At 34.0% G+C, this 20573-nt stretch overlaps 1 protein-coding gene across 6 annotated transcripts in view; it reads right to left on the reverse strand.

Moving 5' to 3' along the window:
• The window catches only part of LOC105469057 (ATP binding cassette subfamily A member 5), a 78128-nt gene that overhangs the window by 12906 nt on the left and 44649 nt on the right, over positions 1-20573 (reverse strand). For all 6 annotated transcript variants that reach the window (XM_011719624.2, XM_071083509.1, XM_011719625.3 and 3 more), the window contains 9 exons: positions 17422-17623; positions 13763-13932; positions 10990-11117; positions 10447-10584; positions 7782-7895; positions 4759-4929; positions 1664-1777; positions 1145-1279; positions 359-433 (listed from right to left, as the gene is read on the reverse strand). In XM_011719624.2, coding sequence (XP_011717926.2) covers positions 359-433; positions 1145-1279; positions 1664-1777; positions 4759-4929; positions 7782-7895; positions 10447-10584; positions 10990-11117; positions 13763-13932; positions 17422-17623 — 1247 coding nt within the window. The remainder of the gene's footprint in view (positions 1-358; positions 434-1144; positions 1280-1663; positions 1778-4758; positions 4930-7781; positions 7896-10446; positions 10585-10989; positions 11118-13762; positions 13933-17421; positions 17624-20573) is intronic.

A 20573-nucleotide genomic window follows, 5' to 3' on the forward strand; every position in this document is an offset into this window, starting at 1 on the left:
AGAATTATTTTTTAGCAAATTCTTCACTTATTTTCTATCTCTGTATCATTCATTTATTGTCAGCTTCATAAAATATAATCAAACACAAAAACTTTGTTTTTGCTTCTAAGAAAGACACAACTGTAATTAAATAGAATTAATAACATGTAAAAGGCTAAGTATATTAAAGTGAACACATTCAGTAAATGAAAGGTACTCCCCATTGAAATACAGATTAGCTAGCGTTAAGTAACATACTTAACTTTTTATGCACCTTCTTTTTCATGCAACAGGATAAAAAACTAAACATAGTTAAAACCATAGGACCAAACTATTCTTAAGGTAACATGCTAACTCACAAAAACACTTTATTTCTTACCGATATAACAGCTACTGAAAGCCTATCCCATGGATTATAGGTGTCCACATTTTTTCGTACATTCTTCCAAGAAATCTAAGACAAAAAGTTTTGAAAATATGTAAGCTGCAATATGTAGAAATATTTGAATTAAGATGAAAAAATGTATTTTGTTTAGCAAACGTGTACTTTCTATAAATAAGTTAGCTATTCATATTAGTAAGTTATATTTTTTACTTAAAATCTTCCCTGTCCCAAAATATTTCTGAAGATCAATATAAATTAAACACATTGAACTGAGACCTAAAAAGGGAAGCAGGGGTAGTAAGATTAGTAAGTAGAATTAATTAGCAATTCTAAATCAAGAATTTATAACAATATTTTTCTAATCACATGGAAAGTTTTTCCAATTATCCAGCCTTAATAAAATGAATCTGGCTTTTGTCTCCATTTTTTCTTGTAGAAAATCTCTTACACTTTATTCTTTCTCATCCCTTTATAGTAAAATACATTATTTAATCACCGATAAACTCCTAAAAACAAATACTGACTGAAATCATGTCACACTTCTAATTATATACATCATTTTGAGCATCAGAGAACCTGTAATGAACATAGCCCTTTTCCTTTGAGAATTTACAGTTTAACAAGAGCTTACAATAATTTATGTTGCATTAATAATATCTAAATCAAGCAGTAGCCATTAGCCTGATGCATTTTACTATTTTCTGTACAAGAACTAACATCCCCAATTCAGACCATATTTATTTATGTTTTTTAACATATTAAAATATTTAGCAGAATTACCTTTATGAAAGAAATCAGGCAACCTAGAAGTGGATAGATTGGAATGATGATACAAAAGGCATAATGAAGAATAGTTGCAATTGTGTATCCCATAAAGAAAGTTATTTCAGTGATTGCAACACAAGCCAACGCTGTCTAAAGAAAAAAATAAACAAGTGACGAAGTGCTTACAAACTTCATACAAACTGACTTACAAATTGGTGTCTAAGCATTAAACTATTTTTTCAATCCTCTAATAAAACATGAAACTAGAGACGATATTTAGCCAGCAAGCAACAAGAGTATCACTTGTTTGTAGCTAGTGTCCTTGATACACTAGTTGCTAAATGTCTTCCATATTGTTCCTAGGTGGAAAGGATGATTCAGAAGACAAATGTACACACAAAAAGAAGCTCCCAATTATCTACCTAAATTCTGCACTTACAAAAGACATGTAACATTTTTAGTATAATCAGGAAGAATTCGTGACTTTTAATTAAACTGCTATGGAAAGTTGAAATAATGTAAAATGTGACTTACCACAGAATAGACAAATGACCAAAATTCTTTGGTATTTAAAATTTTCTTAAAGGTGAAAGAAGCAATATAAGTGAACAGAATAAGTGATGGAACATAACCAATAAGGCAAAAAACCTGTAAATCAGAAATATGTTTCTATAAAAATATGAATAGCTTGCAATACACACGACATGAAATACTAGTCATATTAAAATATTAAGAAATAATTATTAATACAATCCTAAATAAATCATTTAAACTGAACACTATTTGTAGTTTTTTATACCAAGTAAAATACTATCTCTCATTATTACAAAAAGCAAGTATAGCTAGCTACAACTTACTCTCTCTCAAATATTAGCTACTATTTTAATATACAGCACTTTATTTTTTAAAGTTTAAGAAAAACATTATTTTATATGGCAGAAACTAACATATAAGGTCATTACGATCTCTGACAAAATCGGTAAGTTTAGTTTCAGCCTCACCTGAAACTAACCTTGATGATGAGGTTTAGTCATCAACCTCACCTAACTCTGTTTTCCCTTTTTCCTAATAAAGTATTCAATGAAAGGGCCTACTGTCCATCATTTACATGTGAATCAGTCTCTTCTTTGATATTTTAAGCTATATTTTATTTTATTTTAAATAATTTCCAGTTTTACTTTACATTCAGGAGATACACGTGCAGGTTTGTTACACAGGTATACTGCCTGATGCTGAGGTTTGGGGTATGATTGGTTCTGTCACCTAAGTACTGGACATAGTACACAACAGTTAGTTTTTCAACCCTTGCTCCCCTTCCTCCTGCCCCCATCTAACAGAGCCCAGTGTCTATTGTTGCCATTTTTATGTCCATGTTTACCCAATTGAGCTCCCACTTATAAGTGGGAACATGCAATAGTTGGTTTTCTGTTCCTTTGTTAATTCACTTAGAATAATGGCCTCCAACTGCATCTGTGCTGCCGCAACAGACATAATTTCATTCTTTTTTATGGCTGCACAGTATTCCGTGGTGTGCATGTACCACACTTTCTTTATTCAATCACTGGTTGATGGGCTCCTAGGTTGATTCCATGTCTTTGCTATTGTGAAAAGTGCTGCAATGAACATACCAGCTCATGAGTCTTTTTGGTAGAATGATTTATTTTCTTTTGGATATATACCCAGTGATAGGGTTTCTGAGTTGTAAGGTAGTTTTGTTTTAAGTTTTTTGAGAACTTTCCAAACTGCTTTCCATGGTTGCTGAAGTTTACATTCCCACCAAAAGTATATAAGCATTTCATTTTCTCTGCAGCCTTGCCAGCATCTGTTGGTTTTTTACTTTTTAATCATAGTCATTCTAACTGATGTGAGATGTATCTCACTGTGGTTTTGATTTGCATTTCTCTGATGATTAGTGATGTAGAGCATTTTTTCATACATTTGTTGTCCACTTGCATGTCTTCTTTTGAGAAGTGTCTGTTCGTATCTTTTGCCCACTTTTTAATGGAGTTCGTTGTTTTTTGACTGTTGAATTGTTCAAGTGCCTTATAGGTTATGGATACTAGGCCTTTGTTGGATGCATAGTTTGTATCTTCTCCCATTCTGTATGTTGTCCATTTACTCTGGTTATAGTTTCTTTTGCTGTGCAGAAGCTTTTTAGTTTAATTAGGTGCCACTTGTCAATTTTTATTTCTGTTGCAATTGCTTTTGAAGACTTATTTAGTCATAAATTCTTTCCCAATGTCTAGAATGGTATTTCCTAGGTTTTCTTGTAGAATTCTTAAAGTTTGATGTCTTACCCTTAAATCTTTAATCCATCTTGAATTACTTTTTATATATGGTAAAAGGTGGAGGCCCAATTTCATTCTTCGGCATTTGGCTAGCCAGCTATCCCAGGACCATTTATTGAACACAGAGTCCTTTCCAATTGCTTATTTTTGTCAACTTTGTTGAAGATCAGATGGCTATAGATGTGTGGCTTTACTTCTGGGTCCTCTATTCTGTTTCATTGGTCTACATGTCTGTTTTTGTACCAGTATCATGCTGTTTTGGTCACTGGAACCTTATAGTATAGTTTGAAGTCAGGAAATGAAATGCCTCTGGCTTTGTTCTTTTTAGGTAGGATTCTTTTTTTTTTTTCTTTTTCTTTTGAAATGGAGTCTCTCTCTGTTGCCCAGGCTGGAGTGCAGTGGCATGATCTCAGCTCACTGCAACCTCCACTTCCTGGGTTCAAGCGATTCTCCTGCCTCAGTCTCCTGAGTAGCTGGGACTACAGGCACATGCCACCACGCCCAGCTAATTTATTGTATTTTTAGTACAGATGGGGTTTCGCCATGTCAGCCAGGATGGTCTTGATTTCTTGACCTTGTGATCCACCCGCCTCGGCCTCCCAAAGTGCTGGGATTACAGGTGTGAGCCACTGCGCTCAGCTTACGTAGGATTCCTTCAGCCATTTGGGTTCTTCTGGGGTTCCATATGAATTTTAGAATAGCTATTTTAAATTCTGTGATGAATAATGTTGGTAGATTGATAGGAACAGTGTCGAATCTGTAGATTGCTTTGGGCAGTATGGCCAGTTTAACATATTGAGTCTTCTAATCATCTCTGAATTCCTTCAGCAATGGTTTATAGTTCTCCCTGTAGAGATCTTTCATCTCCTTTGTTAGATGTATTCCTAGGTATTTTAATTTTTTTGTGGCTATTATAAACGGGATTGTGTTCTTCATCTGGCTCACAGCTTGCCCATTATTGAGATATAGAAATATTAAGCTATGTTTTAAACTATGAAATAAAAGAGCTTATCCTTTGTGAAATTATTTTCAGGCATAAGTAAAATCAAGAAAGGCATTTTAAGGAAGGAATATATTAAAGCGTTCCTGATTACACCCAAGTAGGTGGTCTACATGAAAGATCATTTTAGTTTCAAGAAATTATTTTAAAATGGTGGTAAATTATTGTTTTAAAAGTCACTTATTATCATATAAAATGATTACATGTATTAAATACAATAGATACTTGCTCAATTTTCTTTAAAAAATAACCAAATTATTCAATAAGTCAATTGTTATGTTTATAAATAGTTTTTAAATAACATTGTATCTATAAATAGCATGAGTACAACACTAACTTACCACAGCAAGGAACTTTACAGTATAAAAATACAATCCATAATGAAATGCCAATAAGCTTCCTAGCATCAAAATAAGAATGATAAAAAATAAGGGGATATCAACAACAGCTTGTCCAATCCAATATGCAGATGGCAAAAGACCTGAAAGTTTAAGTTGAGTATAAGCTTTGATCTAAAAAAAAAGAAAAAAATTATAACTTTAGACACTTTAGAAACACACAAATAAATTAGTAAATTATCGCAGATCTCTTAATACTACATCAGCAAAACCAAAAAGGTCACATTCCAGGCTATAGGTAATAAAAGTCCCCCTCACACTAAATAAAAATTCCATTTAGCCTTTAATTTGGCTCACTATTTCTAAGTAGTAATAATTTCAACAAAATTTTTAAGAATCAGAATACAGTAGTGCTAAGAAACTGAGATTAAAATAAAACAAAAAGTGTCACGGCAGTTGGGGTTAACAGCCATACAAACAATAAATAGCCAAAACATTACAGCTTTTGAAATACTGTGGAAACAGATGGGAAGATAATGTTTACACAGAAAAAGAATTCTCATTTTTAAAAATGAACCTTTCATAAATAAAAACACTAATAAATTGCCAAGTATCCTTTGGATTTACATAAGGCTTTCAGCTTAAGTGAAAGCTTCTGAAATGTTCAAAGCCTTTTATGTACACTGGCATAGTATATAAATCCAAGGTGTTACTTACGTCACAGGTTTGTTAATCATAAACTTAAATGATCATAGTTTTCCTATCTCATGTTCTCATTTAATTTGAAATTTCTAAAATATTTCACAAATCCAAATACCTAACAACTTTATTTAGTTGATTTTTGTCATCTGTAAATATATCTACTCCTAATAACTAAAGGTATTATATGAAAGAGCTGTCCACAGAGTGAGATAAAGGAAGCATGAAATATAAAGATTAGTTAAGAAGAGGAGAAATGAACAAAATTGGCAAGTTTTCTGTTCAATGAATTATGAGAACATGAGACACATGTAAATTCTAATACAAGAATAAAAACATAAGCCAAGGCAAATGCAATTATTTTGGATAATTCAAACTTCTGTCATTCACACATTGCTGGGAGGGATAATATAAAATGGAATATTCATCCTGGAAAATAATTTGGCAATTTCTTATAAAACTAAACACGTATGATTCAGCAATTACACTCTTGGGCATTTATCCCAGAGAAATGAAAACTTATGTTTACACAAAACCTGTATGCAAATATTCACAGCAACTTTTTCACAACAGCCAAAAATGGAAAACAATCCAAATGTTTTTCAGCAGGCAAACGGTTAGAGAAAGTGTGATGTATCCATACCATGGAATATTACTCAGCAATAAAAAGGAATGGCTTATAGATACATACGAATTGGATGAATTTCAAAAAAAATGCTAGTTGATAAAAGCTAATCCCAAAAGAAAACTTATTGTGATGCCATTTTACATTTTTGAACTATCAAAATTCTAGAAATAAGAGAACAGAGTAGTGGTTGCCACAGGTCGGAGAGGTTAGGAAAGGGCAAAAAATGGGAATATTTTTGGTGACAGAAATGTTCTGTATCTTGACTGTATCAATGCCAATATCCTGTTATATTTTTCTATAATTTTACAAGATGTTATCATTGGGATAATGTGTAAAGAGTACACTGGCTCTGTCATTTCTAACAAATAAACATGAGTATACAACTATCTCAAAATAAAAAGTTTAATTAAAAATGTTTCAGTTGAAACAAGAAAGAAAAATGCAAATGTCCAGTAAATTTTATTATCGTGCAGTGGGTTATGGATGTCTATATTCCTTATGCTTTTCTATAATTTATATATTACTACAATGAGTATATTTATGACAAAAATTGAATATTATTTTAAAAATAGAGATATGTGTTACTTTTATACTAAACAAATAACAAAATTTCTATTAGAATTTATTTTATTTATTTATTCATTTATTTATTTATTTATGAGATAGAGATTTTGCTCTTGTTGCCCAGGCTGGAGTGCAATGGCACGATCTCGGCTCACTCAGATTCAAGTGATTCTCCTGCCTCAGCCTCCTGAGTAGCTGGTATTACAGGCATGCGCCACCACACCTGGCTAATATTTTTTGTAGTTTTAGTAGAGATGGGGTTTCTCCATGTTGGTCATGCTGGTCTCAAATTCCCAACCTCAGGTGATCCACCCACCTCGGCCTCCCAAAGTGCTGGGATTACAGGCATGGGCCACCATGCCTGGCCTAGAATTTATCTTTCTAGAATTTATTAAAATAATGAGTTCATTATTCATCACAGTCTGTAAGTTAATTTAGACAAATTTGTTTTTACTTAATTAAGATAATCTGTGAAAAAGATCAGAAGTTTTATTAGAGGAGTAAGATACAATCTCAGCAGAGTGAAAGAGTGGGAGACTTTGAACAGCCAAAGACTGTACAAGATCACTATATGCCTGAAGGAAAACAAAAGGGAAAGGCGCAAAAAGAAAGTGAAAGAATACCAAAGAACCTCTGTATACTTAGCAATTTCTCCAAGGCCCTAATGATGACAATCACTTTCACCTTTTTTTTTCCCCGTTAATAAGAATTTAGCACCTTGACTACTTAATACCCCTGTTAAAGGATAAAAGGGACAGGCATGTTAGTGTGCCAGTTAAGGACATAAAGATCATAGTCAGTTCCCAAGTCCACAATTTAAACAAGTTGAGTCAACCTGAGCAAGTCATATGAACAATCCCATCTTTGATTTCCTGATCTATAAGAAATCGGTAACAAAAAACTTACCTCACAATGTCGTGAGAATTAGAGAACATAATTTTTAAGGCATGTAGCAAGTCTCAAGTAATAAATATTAATTATCACTACTATTACAATAAGAAACTATAATAAATGTATTTATATTTCATTTACTTATTTCTAAAATAACAATTATAGTAAGCCTTGCAATCATGCAAATAGGTTATTTTTATACAACACTTATTAGCAAATTATATATTTTTAACTGAGTCATTACCTTATGATTCTCTGCATTTTCCATGGCAAAGTAAGGTGGCATTGCAGTAACAATGATTCCAAGCAAAGCTGCTTGAAAATACAGCTCAATTTTAAAAACTATGTCGGTAATTTCCTGAAAGACAACCACAGAATAACAAATGAAACTGAGAATCATTTTATGTCTTAAGATATATCTTAGGATATTTCTTATATCCTAAAAAAAAAATCAAAATCTCAGAAAGAACATATTAGCATATCTAACCCAGGCATAGTCTACATGAAAGAATGAGTGGCAGACATATTAACAGATGGTGGTGGACAATGTTACAAACTCTGCCACTTATTAATAACTATCTGATCCTGAGCAAATCATTTTACTTTCATTTTCCTGTCCAGAACACAGAATAATCTGGCATATAAACTAAACTTCGCAATTTAATAAAAATGAATGATGTATTTGAAAAGCAATTAGTATGGCCACCATAGTGGTCCTAAGCAATAATAATAAATATCTAAGAATGATATTTGTGGCTCTTTATTGTCTTTTCAATTGGCAAAATCTATATCCAAGCTCAGCTTCCTATGGAACCAGAACTTCTCCCAAGCAGAAGAGGACTTAACTCCCACAGGCCCCAATGTCGTTAGCTTCCCCAGGGATCCAGGTGCAGTCAGCTAACTTTCCCAGACAATCAATAAACAGCTAACACTTCAAATGCAGAATACCCAGGTCCAAGGATACTATATTATCATCCACCCTCACCAAGGTCAGTTTCCTCCCCTTGTTCTATAAGAATATGTACCCATGGGACAGAGAAGGTACTCTGCACTGGAATAAAATCCACAGTGCCTAGCAGATACCCTGGCACTGGCACAACCCTCCATGGGATGACACAGAGACAGAGTACATCACTGTCTTGTTGAAACCTAGCCTTCTGAGTTTTCCTATTTAGCAATAAAGTCAATTCCATAGTTTAGGTCATATGACACTGCAGAATTTGTCTGAAATTCTGGTAATATGACAGTGGAGGCCAAGAAAGAACCCACAAATATGTAGACTAGTAGTGCAAGAAGTAGAAATGAATGAGACTAGTTGGATCCAATCATACAGAATCTAATGAAGGAAGAAACAAATTTGAAATATTAATATGACTATACATATGAATAGTTAGCTTTAAAAACTCCCATTTATTTCTTTCAAAATATAATATGATTATATGTCAGTGTCTGATGAAAATTATAAGTTGTAAAATCTTGTGTAATAGTTATGGATACAGACATATGTAGTAACATCATAAAAACATGTATGGGAATTACAAATTGTGAAACTGTGAATTGTGGTTACTTCTATGGGAGAGAAGGAAACAAGATTGGAGAAGGGTAACATGAGTTTTCACCTGTATCTTTAAAGTTTTATTAAAAACAAATATTATGCAATATTAGCATCTGAAATATTTGGATAGTAGGTGGTTCATTTTCTGTAGGTTTGAAATATTTCATAATAAGAGATACTTCTCCACAGACACTGTTGCTGGAAATGGAAAATGATGCAACCATTTTGGAAGGCAGTTTGGCAGTTCTTCAAGTGTTAAACATAGAGTTACTAGATGATCTAGCAATTCCACTCCTAGCTATACATTCAAGAGAAATAAAAACATATGCTCATACAAAATCTCGTACTAAAATATTCATAGCATTACTCATAATAGCCAAAAGGTGGAACTAACCCAAATGCCATCAACTGATGAATGGATAAACAGAATGTGGTATTTCACATAAACATTCCATACATTCCTCACAATGATTTAGTAGTAAAAATAAATGAAGCACTGATATGTGTTACAACATGGATGAATCTTCAAAGCAGTATGTTAAGAAAGCAGACAAAAAAGACTACATACTGTATGATTCCCCATTTATATAAAATGTCTAAAATAAGGAAATCCATAGACACAGAAAGTACATTAGTGGTTGCCTAGGGTTGGGAGTGGGTATGAGAGGAAATGAGTGATTACTAATGAGTATAAGGGTTATTTTTTGGGGGGCGGGGTGATGGTATATCTAAAACTGACTGTAGTAAGGACTGCACAACTCTACCAGCATAATAAAAAACACTGAAGTGTATACTTTAAATACTTTAAATAATGGTCAGGTTGATTGGGTATTATATTTCAATGAAGCTGTTTTTAAAAGTATGACAAGAGAAAATAGAAAATATTATTCCAGATATTTGTCCATTTATTTTTTGCATATGAAAATCAAAAGGATTAAGAGAAAAAATGTTGAATACTTTTCTGTAATCTTAAGTTGATTATGATATGCACAATCCAACAGTTCTATCTAGAGGAAAAATGGTTGTCTGGGTGACTTCTCGAGTTTTTTTCAATACCCCAATATCTGGATTTTGGGTAAAAAACATTCATTTAAAAATTATATTATATTCTATGATCAATACAGAACACACTTATTCCTTATACAAATATCAATACCAAAACAGAATCTCCTGTACCCTGACACACACACATACTGGGGAATCCTAAACCTTAACTTCTCACTTGAGTTTTAAGAAGACTAAGAGGTCTCACAAGATAAACTTCTACATATTTAGTTACTTTTGCTTGTTTTTTTAACAGTTATTACATATATGACATGCATATAGAAATTTATCTGTATATACATTGGCTTACTTGAAAGAATGGGGTACTCCAGATCTGGATGGTTTCAGTCACATTTAAATGATAAAGATAGTAGTTACTAATGATATTCACTAATATAGGTAAAGAATAAACCATAGTACTGTTGAAAACAGCTGCAAAAACACAGTCCTACAATTAAAATAAAAGACACTTATTACATACTGTACATAAGTGGATATATTATTGCTATGTACCAAGCTTTTCTCACCAACAAAGCTAATTCTCATACTGAAAAACTGCTTCAACAACTCACAGAAATAATACTCAATGATAGATAAAGACATCTGGTTTGGAATGTACAGATATTTTAATATTTTAAACAAGCATATAATTTTTTTAAAAAACTAAATTTCTGTAACTTTATATATTGGTCATCTGTGAGGGAATGAAATGTATCAAGACAGCTAGTTATTTCCAAAAGTAAAATCTAATTTCTAACTCATAAGGTCAAATCAACAAATAATTAATTTTAGAAGAAATGTTTTAATCTTGCATAACTCCCAAATGGATATTCATTCACAGGATTCATCTTACCTTTTCTAAACGCATCACATTTAAAGCCGCACTATGGGGAGCCACGGATACATAGTCACTGTCATTAATCATGGTCACCATTATGTTCTGGCTTGTGAAAAAGCTAATAAGATCACTGATATCTGAGTCTGGTGTTAGAAAATAAGCAAATAATAAAGAATGAGTTTAAACGAGGCTTTTAGTAACATTGGGAAGATAATTCTAGTTTTAAAGAAATATTTTATTTTCATTAGCGAATACACAAGTAAGTACATTGGCTCTGAAGCCAGTCAGCCTGGTTTTAAAGCTGAGTTGTAACATTAAACTATTCGTCCTTCAAGCAAATTACCTAGATGCTCTGGACCTTAAGTTTCCTCTTTTGTAAAGTGGGTAAAATAAGTATATCTGCCTTATAGGTAGAGTGATCATGAAGATTGAATGACTGAATATATACACAGAGTTTAGAACCTGACACATAGTAACTGTGCATATTTTAGCTGCTGCCGCTGCTGCTGCTGCTACAACTATTATTAACATTGAAAAGTTAACCTATAATACATGAAATTTCGTTAAATAATAAGAATAAAAATTGGACAATTTAAGGTAACAAGATAACCTGCTAAGCTTGGAAAGGTATAGGCGTGGTAACATCACTCCCTAGAGGATTTTTTTGTAGGCTCTGGGCAGACACGTCAATTGCCTTAACTACCTTAAAATATTCAAACAAATAATCACATCCCTATCTACATTCTCTAAAGTACCTGGAGCCAAGAGTAAGATTTTAAATCCTGTCAGGATTTAAATCTATACCAACATGTCTGCCGAATAGATGCAGTTTCCCCTCTATCATAACAAAAACCAGGATTCAGGGAAGGACAAATGTCACTTTGAGAGAAATTTAAATCAAACAAAGCAAAACATTACTAGTAACTGAATAGTATGGCAGGGTGGATCAGACACAGCACCAAATCTCAGTGTCACAGAGAATGGTGACACTACTTTACTCCCAATCAAGTACCTTAACTGATCTCTTATCTCTAACTTGCAAGAACAGCTATGTACCCTGAGAAGAGAGACACATTATAAGTGAAGGAACCACAGCACAAGAGATACAAAAAGCTCTGCAAGGTGGGCAAGATACTACCTAATATATATACACAGAGAGGCCAGTGGTTCAAAAAAAAAGTGGTTTTATTCTGGAACACACATGAGGCTTAGGAAAATACGGCATGCATAAGCAAGCAACTCTAAGAATAAAAAATAAAGAGAAACTTAAAATACTAGAATTTCTAAAGCTTAATGAGAATTAACTCAAAGCAAAAAGATTTTGTTTGAAGCCAAGGTCCTCTTTTTAAAAAAAGAAATATTTGAGATACATGTACAATTCCCTGGACACATATAAAAAATGTCAAGATTATCATAGTGTAAGGATTATATGTTAGCAATATCAAATGTATTTTAAAACCAAAATGAGAATTCCTAATGAAAGAAAAAAATTGCAAAACCTAACATTTTCCATTCGAGTAATTTTCCATTAATTTTCCATGCTCCAAGTAATTTTCCATGTTCTCACTCATTTATCCATCAATAAATGGATCTTTTCCCCAAAGAATGAAGGTTATGTAATATAACAAGCATCAGATTTTAACAGTGATGATTTTAATAGTAATTTATAATCATTCCTAGCCAGGCTTATTACTTTAATACTTGGCAAAGTTTTTTTTGAATCAGTTAGTGAATCAAAAAGGAATGATACTAGAATGTAGGTGAAGTGTTAGAAAGGTTAAACCCCAGAGTTTGTTACAGAATAGGAGATGTTTTAGGAACAACTGATCACATACGAATCAAGTTTGTATTAGCTTTTAACATTTTGAAAATGAGAACACTATGTCAGTTTTTTGTTTTGAGCTTTGCTCAAGTCTGTATGTCTAAATTTTTTTCATATTTAACAACTATGTGGTAAGAATACAAATAGCAAAGCCAAAAATATCCATTACAAATCTAATGTATTCAATTAGAGAGATTTATATTTGTCTTATTTTTCTTAGTTTTAACTAATTCTTCAGACTGTCCTTGAAGAATTAAACACTTCTATGCAGACACATACTTCTATAAATATTATGTACTATAACTCTTTGTAAAGAGGGTTTTTCAACTTTTGAAGTATATTTTGCTCATCATGAACTTATCAGCATAAAACATGCTGGTAAGAATAACATTATTAAAAAAAGAAATTTTACTATTATACAAAGTATAAATTAGAGTATTTTAAAAAACTATTTATTTATTTTTACCTTATTTTATTTTATTTTTTGAGGCAGAGTCTCCCTCTGTTGCCCAGACTGGAATGCAGTGGTATGATCTTGGCTCACTGCAACCTCTGCCTCCCGGGTTCAAGCGATTCTCCTGCCCAGCCTCCCGAGTAGCTGGGACTACAGGTGCGTGTCACCATGCCTGGCTAATTTTTATAGTTTTAGTAGAGATGGGGTTTCACCATGTTGCCCAGGCTGGTCTCAAACTCCTGACCTCAGGTGATCCACCTGCCTCGGCCTCCCAAAGTGCTGGGATTACAGGTGTGAGCCATCACACCTGGCCAAAACTGTAATTTATTTGTAAACCAAAATTTACTGTAATATATTCTTCAGCATCAATAAGAGATGTATTGAACTATAGATTTCATGCAGATAGACCACGCCTTTACCTTAAATATATTTCTAAATTCTAGACCTTTATCCACCCCTCAACCCCACGCTCCATGCCCAACACTCATTCACAGACCTTCACACACTCTCACCAGTAGAATTTTGAAGAAGCAGACTTGTTTTGTACTTATGAGGTTTCTCTCCAGGTTTTAGAAAATATAAGTCTGGAACAAGTTTGATGGGAACCACAGCATTTTTAAAAGAGTGATGCACCAAAAACATAAAAATCTGAACTGTGAAAAAAATTAAAAGCAGAAGCAACCTGAAAAGAAAAAAATAACACAGCTCATGGTACATATTACATTAATATGAAAATCAATTAAAACTCTCCCTTCACATTGATAATCAGGACTTTTTTTGTTTTTATTTGAGACAGGGTCTGGTTCTGTCACCCAGGCTGGAGTGTAACGGGCGTGATCTCAGCTCACTGTAACCTCCGCCTCCCGGACTCAAGCAATCTTCTCCCCTTAGCCTCCTGAATAGCTGGGACTACAGGCACACACCACCATACACAACTAATTTTTGTTATTTTTTGTAGCGATGGGGTTTCGCCATGTTGCTGAGGCTGGTCTTGAACTCCTGAGCTCAAACAAGGAGCTTGCCTGCCTCAGCCTCCCAAAGTGCTGGGATTACAGGTGTGAGCCACCTTGCCCAGCCCACATTGGTATAGATTTAAACTCTAGATAGTTAAAAGATAACTGAAAAAACAAAGGAAAAAAACTAAAAAAAAAGAAAAGAAATCCTATTTCCCAAAATGATTTTATGACAATACTGGAGAGAAAGTCAATACCATATGACAAAAATTAAAAGTTATAAAAGTATATTTTAGATCAGTGACGCCCTTAAATTTTCATAAGAGTATGTAAACACGTAGTTATAACTGTTAAAGCACAAGACGTTATGTCTCAAATATTTGTCTCTACTCCTGAAGGAATTACTTCCTGTCCTGTCTCTATCTTAACCATTTTTTTTTTTTTTTTTTTTTTGAGACAGAGTCTTGCTCTGTCACCCAGGCTGGAGTGCAGTGGTGAGATCTCAGCTCACTGCAACCTCTGCCTCCCAGGTTCAAACGATTCTCATGCCTCGGTCTCCCAAATAGGTGGGACGACTGGCCTGTGCCACTGTACCCAGCTAATTTTTGTACTTTACTAAAAACAGGGTTTTGCCATGTTGGCCAGACTGGTCTTAAACTCCTGGCCTCAAGTGATTCACCTGCCGCAGCCTTCCACAGTGCTGGGATTTCAGGCGTGAGCCACCGCAAGAGGGCCCATTTACTTTTCACATAAGAACAAAAATATTTTAGATATAGAGAAGCAAATAAAAATACAATTAAACTCTGAATGGCTGATATCTTTGAAATCTCATCCTAATCGCAATTTTATCATATTAATTGCCATTGCTGCTCTCAGTAGGCAAAGCAAGGTATACTACAATGCCCTTTTATCTGGAAGGCAGCTACTTATCTGATAAAATACCTCTGTATTACATGTAGTAAGTGTCCTAACAAGTGGTTGGAGAGCTTAGATCATCATACTTTATTTAGCCATTTATAATTTTCACATATTCCATAATTTTAAAAAAATATTTCTTAAATTGTTATATCTGACAAGATTTCAAAAGCATATGGCATGGATCCAGTTCCACAATAAGTTAAGAAGTGATTTAGGTTAAAAAATATTCACAATTAAATAATATTTGGAACATGAGGTTAAACAAAGTTGAAGGAATTTCTTTACCACAGAACATCTCATGTGTTTTTCTATGCTAATGAATAACTCTTTAATATAGGGAATAAAAGAGTAATATTTTCTAAATGTATTTGACTATGGAACACATTTTGCTGTGGATTGAATGTTTGTGCCTCCCCAAATTTGTATGTTGAAGTTCTAACTCCGATATAATGGTGTTTGGAAATGGGACTTCAGAAAGGTAATCTGCATAAGTTGGCATCATGAGGGTGGGGTCTCCATGATGGGATTAGTACATTTATAAAAAGAGACACCAGAGGGTACATGCCAGTGTACACAAAGAGGTCATATGGGCACACAGTGAGATGGTGGCCTTCCACAAGCCAGGAAGACAGCCCTCACCATGCTGGCACTCTGATCTCAGACCTGTAGCCATCAGAATTGTGAAAAAATATATTCTGTTTAAGCCACCCAGTAAATGGTATTTTGTTATGGCAGTCAAAGCTGACTGAAGTATTTTATTTTATTTTATTTTGAGACAGAGTCTCACTCTGTTGTCAGGCTGGAGCGCAGTGGCACGATCTCGGCTCACTGCAACCTCCACCTCCTGGGTTCAGGCAATTCTCCTGCCTTAGCCTCCCGAGTAGCTGGGACTACAGGTGTACACCACCACACCCAGCTAATTTTTTTTGTATTTTTAGTAGAGATGGAGTTTCACCATGTTGGTCAAGATGGTCTTGATCTCCTGACCTCAAGATCTGCCTGCCTTGGCCTCCCAAAGTGTTGAGATTACAAGTGTAAGCCACTGAGCCCAGCCAGTATTTTAATTATTTTTCTGAGTGCATTTTATGAGAATGGTATTTAGAAAACGTAGCACATATACACCATGGAATACTATGCAGCCATAAAAAAGGATGAGTTCTTGTCATTTGCAGGGACATGGATGAAGCTGGAAACCATCATTCTCAGAAAACTAACACAGGAACAGAAAACCAAACACTTCGTGTTCTCACTCATAAGTGGGAGCTGAACAATGAGAACACATGGACACAAGGAGGGGAACATCACATACCGGGGCCTGTCGGGGTGGGGTCTAGGGGAGGGATAGCATTAGGATAAATACCTAATGTAGATGATGGGTTGATGAGTGCAGCAAACCACCATGGCACGTGTATACCTATGTAACAAACCTGCAAGTTCTGTACATATATCCCAGAACTTAAAGTATAAAAAATAAAATAAAATAAAATACATTGAAACATGCTGATTTAAATAAACATTTTTCTTTCAGTAATGCCGACCCAGGAATAAATCAGATACATGACTGACATTTGTTTGACAATGAATTTGGTCAAAGAACAGCATATAAATTTAGCATATTCCAAACATAAAACTATATTCTTATTCTTAATTATTAAGCCTTATTACTACTGCCATTTTGGACTTAAGATAGGTGTGTGGTATATGAAAGTGGTTAACGTTATCTCCAAATAATTCAGTTCCTAGTACCCTAGAGAAAGGCTAAAGCTAACTTGAAAAGATGTCATTTTGATCCCAGATCTACTAGCTATGTAGCCTTCTTTATTTTTCAGTTTCCTCATATGATAAATAGAGGTAAAACTCATTTTTCCTGCTATTTACAAAAAGTAGTTATAAAAACTAACTATAGATGCAAAAAATAGTGAAAAAATAAAAACACAAAATAAAATTTAAGATACAATGGGGAGTGTATTAACATATTCAAGGAAACTTGAATCTGTGCTCCCAGGTGAAAGAAAGAAAAAGATACAATGACAGTAATTCAAAAATTATACAATTAGGGAATATTTGTTATTTCCTCACTTTATAGATGAGACAATAAATGCTAGTTTAAAAAGTGTAAGACAGGGTATTTGATGAACTCATTGTAATTTTTTTCTCTAACATTGAGAAATTATAGTGGTAATCTTTCAAAACTATATAAATTATTTACATATGTTAACATTTTAAAAATTAAGATGGTAAAACCAATTTGTATCCTTAAAAAACAATCCATCAGGTATAAGGGTGATAATTATACTTACACTGATCTCACTGATTTACTTTCACGTTTCAAGGTAAAGAAATGAAACTTTGCTATTGTACACATCTGTTGTTTCCAAAGGCTCATGGTGCTCACTAGAGAAGCCTTGGTTTCAGAAAGAATAAGTAAGCTCTGTTCCATTTCATCAAAAGATTTTGAATCCATTTCTTCCTCCAGTGGCTGCTGAGTAAATACACTATAATCTATTTGCCAAAACAAAACAAACATTTCAGTATATTCATTAAAAAAGATAAAATCTTTCTGAAGCAGGGAAATTTAAAGAAGCATAGGTCTGGCAGTTATGTGGAACAAATGAAACTCTCGTATATTCTGGCAGTATCTATTAAAGCTGAACATACGTATATCTTTTGATCCAAGAGATCCCCAACAGGTATAAACCCAACGGAGGTATGAATATAGGTTTCACCAAAACACATGTATAAGAACATTCTTAGTAGAGCCCTATCTAGAAAACCCATATCCTGGAAAGAACCCAAATGTCTACTGACAGGTGAATGGATGAATAGTTGTAACATATGAATATAAGAGAACAGTGTAAACCAATGAAAATGAACCAACTACTGTACCCACAACAACATGGTTGAACTTCACAAATGTCACATTGAGTAAAAGAGGACAGATGCAAAGGAGACACATGGTATAATTCCACTAGTTCAAAATCTAACTGGACGCATGTGCATATTTAAGATCTTATTATCTCCGTATCTGTACAATATCCAACTTTTATGTCAACTTTTCCTCTCTGACTACAACCTAACATCATGTCCAGATCATATACGCGACTTCTCTCTTATCTCCATGTTTGAGAGTCCTCTCCTGGCTTTACACTAGTTCTCAATTAAAATTTAGCCTCAGGCTCAGTTTTCAGCCAAATTCTGCCCTTCAACTTCATCTTTAGTCTTTGGAAGGTTTAAGAGCCAAATGCCTACTTCAATGTAATTTCCTGGCATTACTGAGGTTGTACATGATCAATGACAGTGTGATCATACAGATTATTAGCGCAACACTTAAAAGGTATAACAAATTCAGTAGTGTGAATAAGGTATGTCATTCAGATTTCATTTTAATATTTAATATTCATTTAAATTACAGTTAAACATTCCAAATGTATTTGGAATAAAAATGTATTTATGTACTTTATGTTAAAATTCTACCAATGAAACCATAAACATATATTTATTTAATGGCAAGAATAAAATATTACACAATTGAGGTTTATTTTAAACTCAAAAACAGACATTCAGAACTTTAGATGCAGAAAAATATTGACAGTTAGTGCAAATATTAAAGAGAATGTACTAGTTAGATAACTTTAGGAAGCACATTGTAACTTTTGGGCCAATACATGTATTTTTTAATTTAGATAATAATATAAAAAGAAATAAGATTATATAATATTAATTTTATATAGTGGTTCTGTACACTAGTACTCAAAGTATTAAAACAAATTTGGGAGACTTACTTCTTTTTTTAGTTATTTAATTCCATTAAGGCCATACACTTTCAATACAAAAGTTTTATTTTGGATTCTTCCACAATTTGTGAGGGTGAACTAAAAGCAGAACGCCAACTTCATCATTTAAAAATTTCAAAAGAAGGAGAAACTACAAAATCACATACATTAATTTTCAGATAAATCTTCATTGATCCAGACATAATAACAAAAGAAAAATTAAGAACTCAAAAACATATGGCTTCTCCTCACTGCATTTGAAAGTGAGCATCTAGGATGATAAATGTAGGACTACAGGAGCAACTTTACAGTTAGTGATGCTGACAAATTATTGTTCCCACACAGTAAGGCCAATCTTTTAAAATTTGACTACCAAATCATGAATAATTAAATTCTAGGAAGATTTTTTTAAGTTTCAGATTTATTTTAGCATAATATAATGCAATTTACTCCATGATGATATATTCAGCTTGATTCTTGACTTTGGTATCACAATGATTTTAATCATCGGCCACTCGACATTCATGCAAAATGTGTATTTGCAGCATCTCAACTCTTTTAACAACTGTGAACTAACATCCTGGTTTCCTTTGCTCTCCTCACCTGCCACTACAGATATTTTGCTAACCTTCAATCATAAAGATTCCTCAACTCATGTTCTCACTGTAAACTAAATAGATCCACTTTGCTCCTTACTGCATCGTGAAATTGATCTGTCAAGATCAACACTCTTACACTCTGCCAAATCCCTCACCATCTTTTACGTTACCAAAACTACCCTTTTTGTCCTCATCTTATTCTTCACAGCAATCGACAAATAACTGACCACTTCCTCTTTCCTAAAACACCATTTTTCTAGGTTTTTCCATTTTCACTCTTTCATGAAAAAGTAGAGTAATAATTGCTCATTCATGGTCAGCCCTTTTGGCTCCTTCTCCACTGCTCACCCAGGGGGCTTGCCCCTCAATTCTTATCTATACTCCTTACCCAACTAAAAGATTTCATCCAATGCCATAGCACCATCTATCTATGAGTAACTTCAAAATCTGCATCTTCAGCCCTAACGTCTTCATTTAGCTCCAGATGCATCTCAAACAATATACTCAAAATTCATGCCTGGGCTGGGAGCGGTGGTTCACGCCTGTAATCCTAGCACTTTGGGAGGCCAAGGTGGGCGGATCACCTGAGGTCAGTTCAAGACCAGCCTGGCCAACATGGTAAAACACTGTCTTTACTAAAAAATACAACAATTAGCCGGGCATGGTGGCAGGCGCCTGTAATCCCAGCTACTTGGGAGACTGAGGCAGAAGAATCGCTTGAACTTGGGAGGCGGAGGTTGCAGTGAGCCAGGATTGCGCCACTGCACTCCAGCCTGGGTGACAGAGCAAGACTCCATCTCAAAAAAACAAAAAAAAAAAAGGAAAAAACTTGTGCCTGCATTCCTTCTTACCACATACCTACTCTTCCCCTATTTTCAGGAAATGGCAATCTCATTCCCAGTTATCAAGCCAAAAGCTTAGGAATTATTCTTCATTCCACCATCTCCTGAACCTCTAACACTCAATCTATCAGCAACTCATCACCACTACCACCAATATAACCCAAACCTGTTCCTTCCCCCTTTTATTTTTTTAACAGGGTCTCCTTCTGATGCCCAGGCTAGAGTGCAGTGGTGTCAT

The sequence above is a fragment of the Macaca nemestrina genome, chromosome 17, assembly GCF_043159975.1.
Source record: "Macaca nemestrina isolate mMacNem1 chromosome 17, mMacNem.hap1, whole genome shotgun sequence".
Classification (NCBI taxonomy): Eukaryota; Metazoa; Chordata; class Mammalia; order Primates; family Cercopithecidae; genus Macaca; species Macaca nemestrina.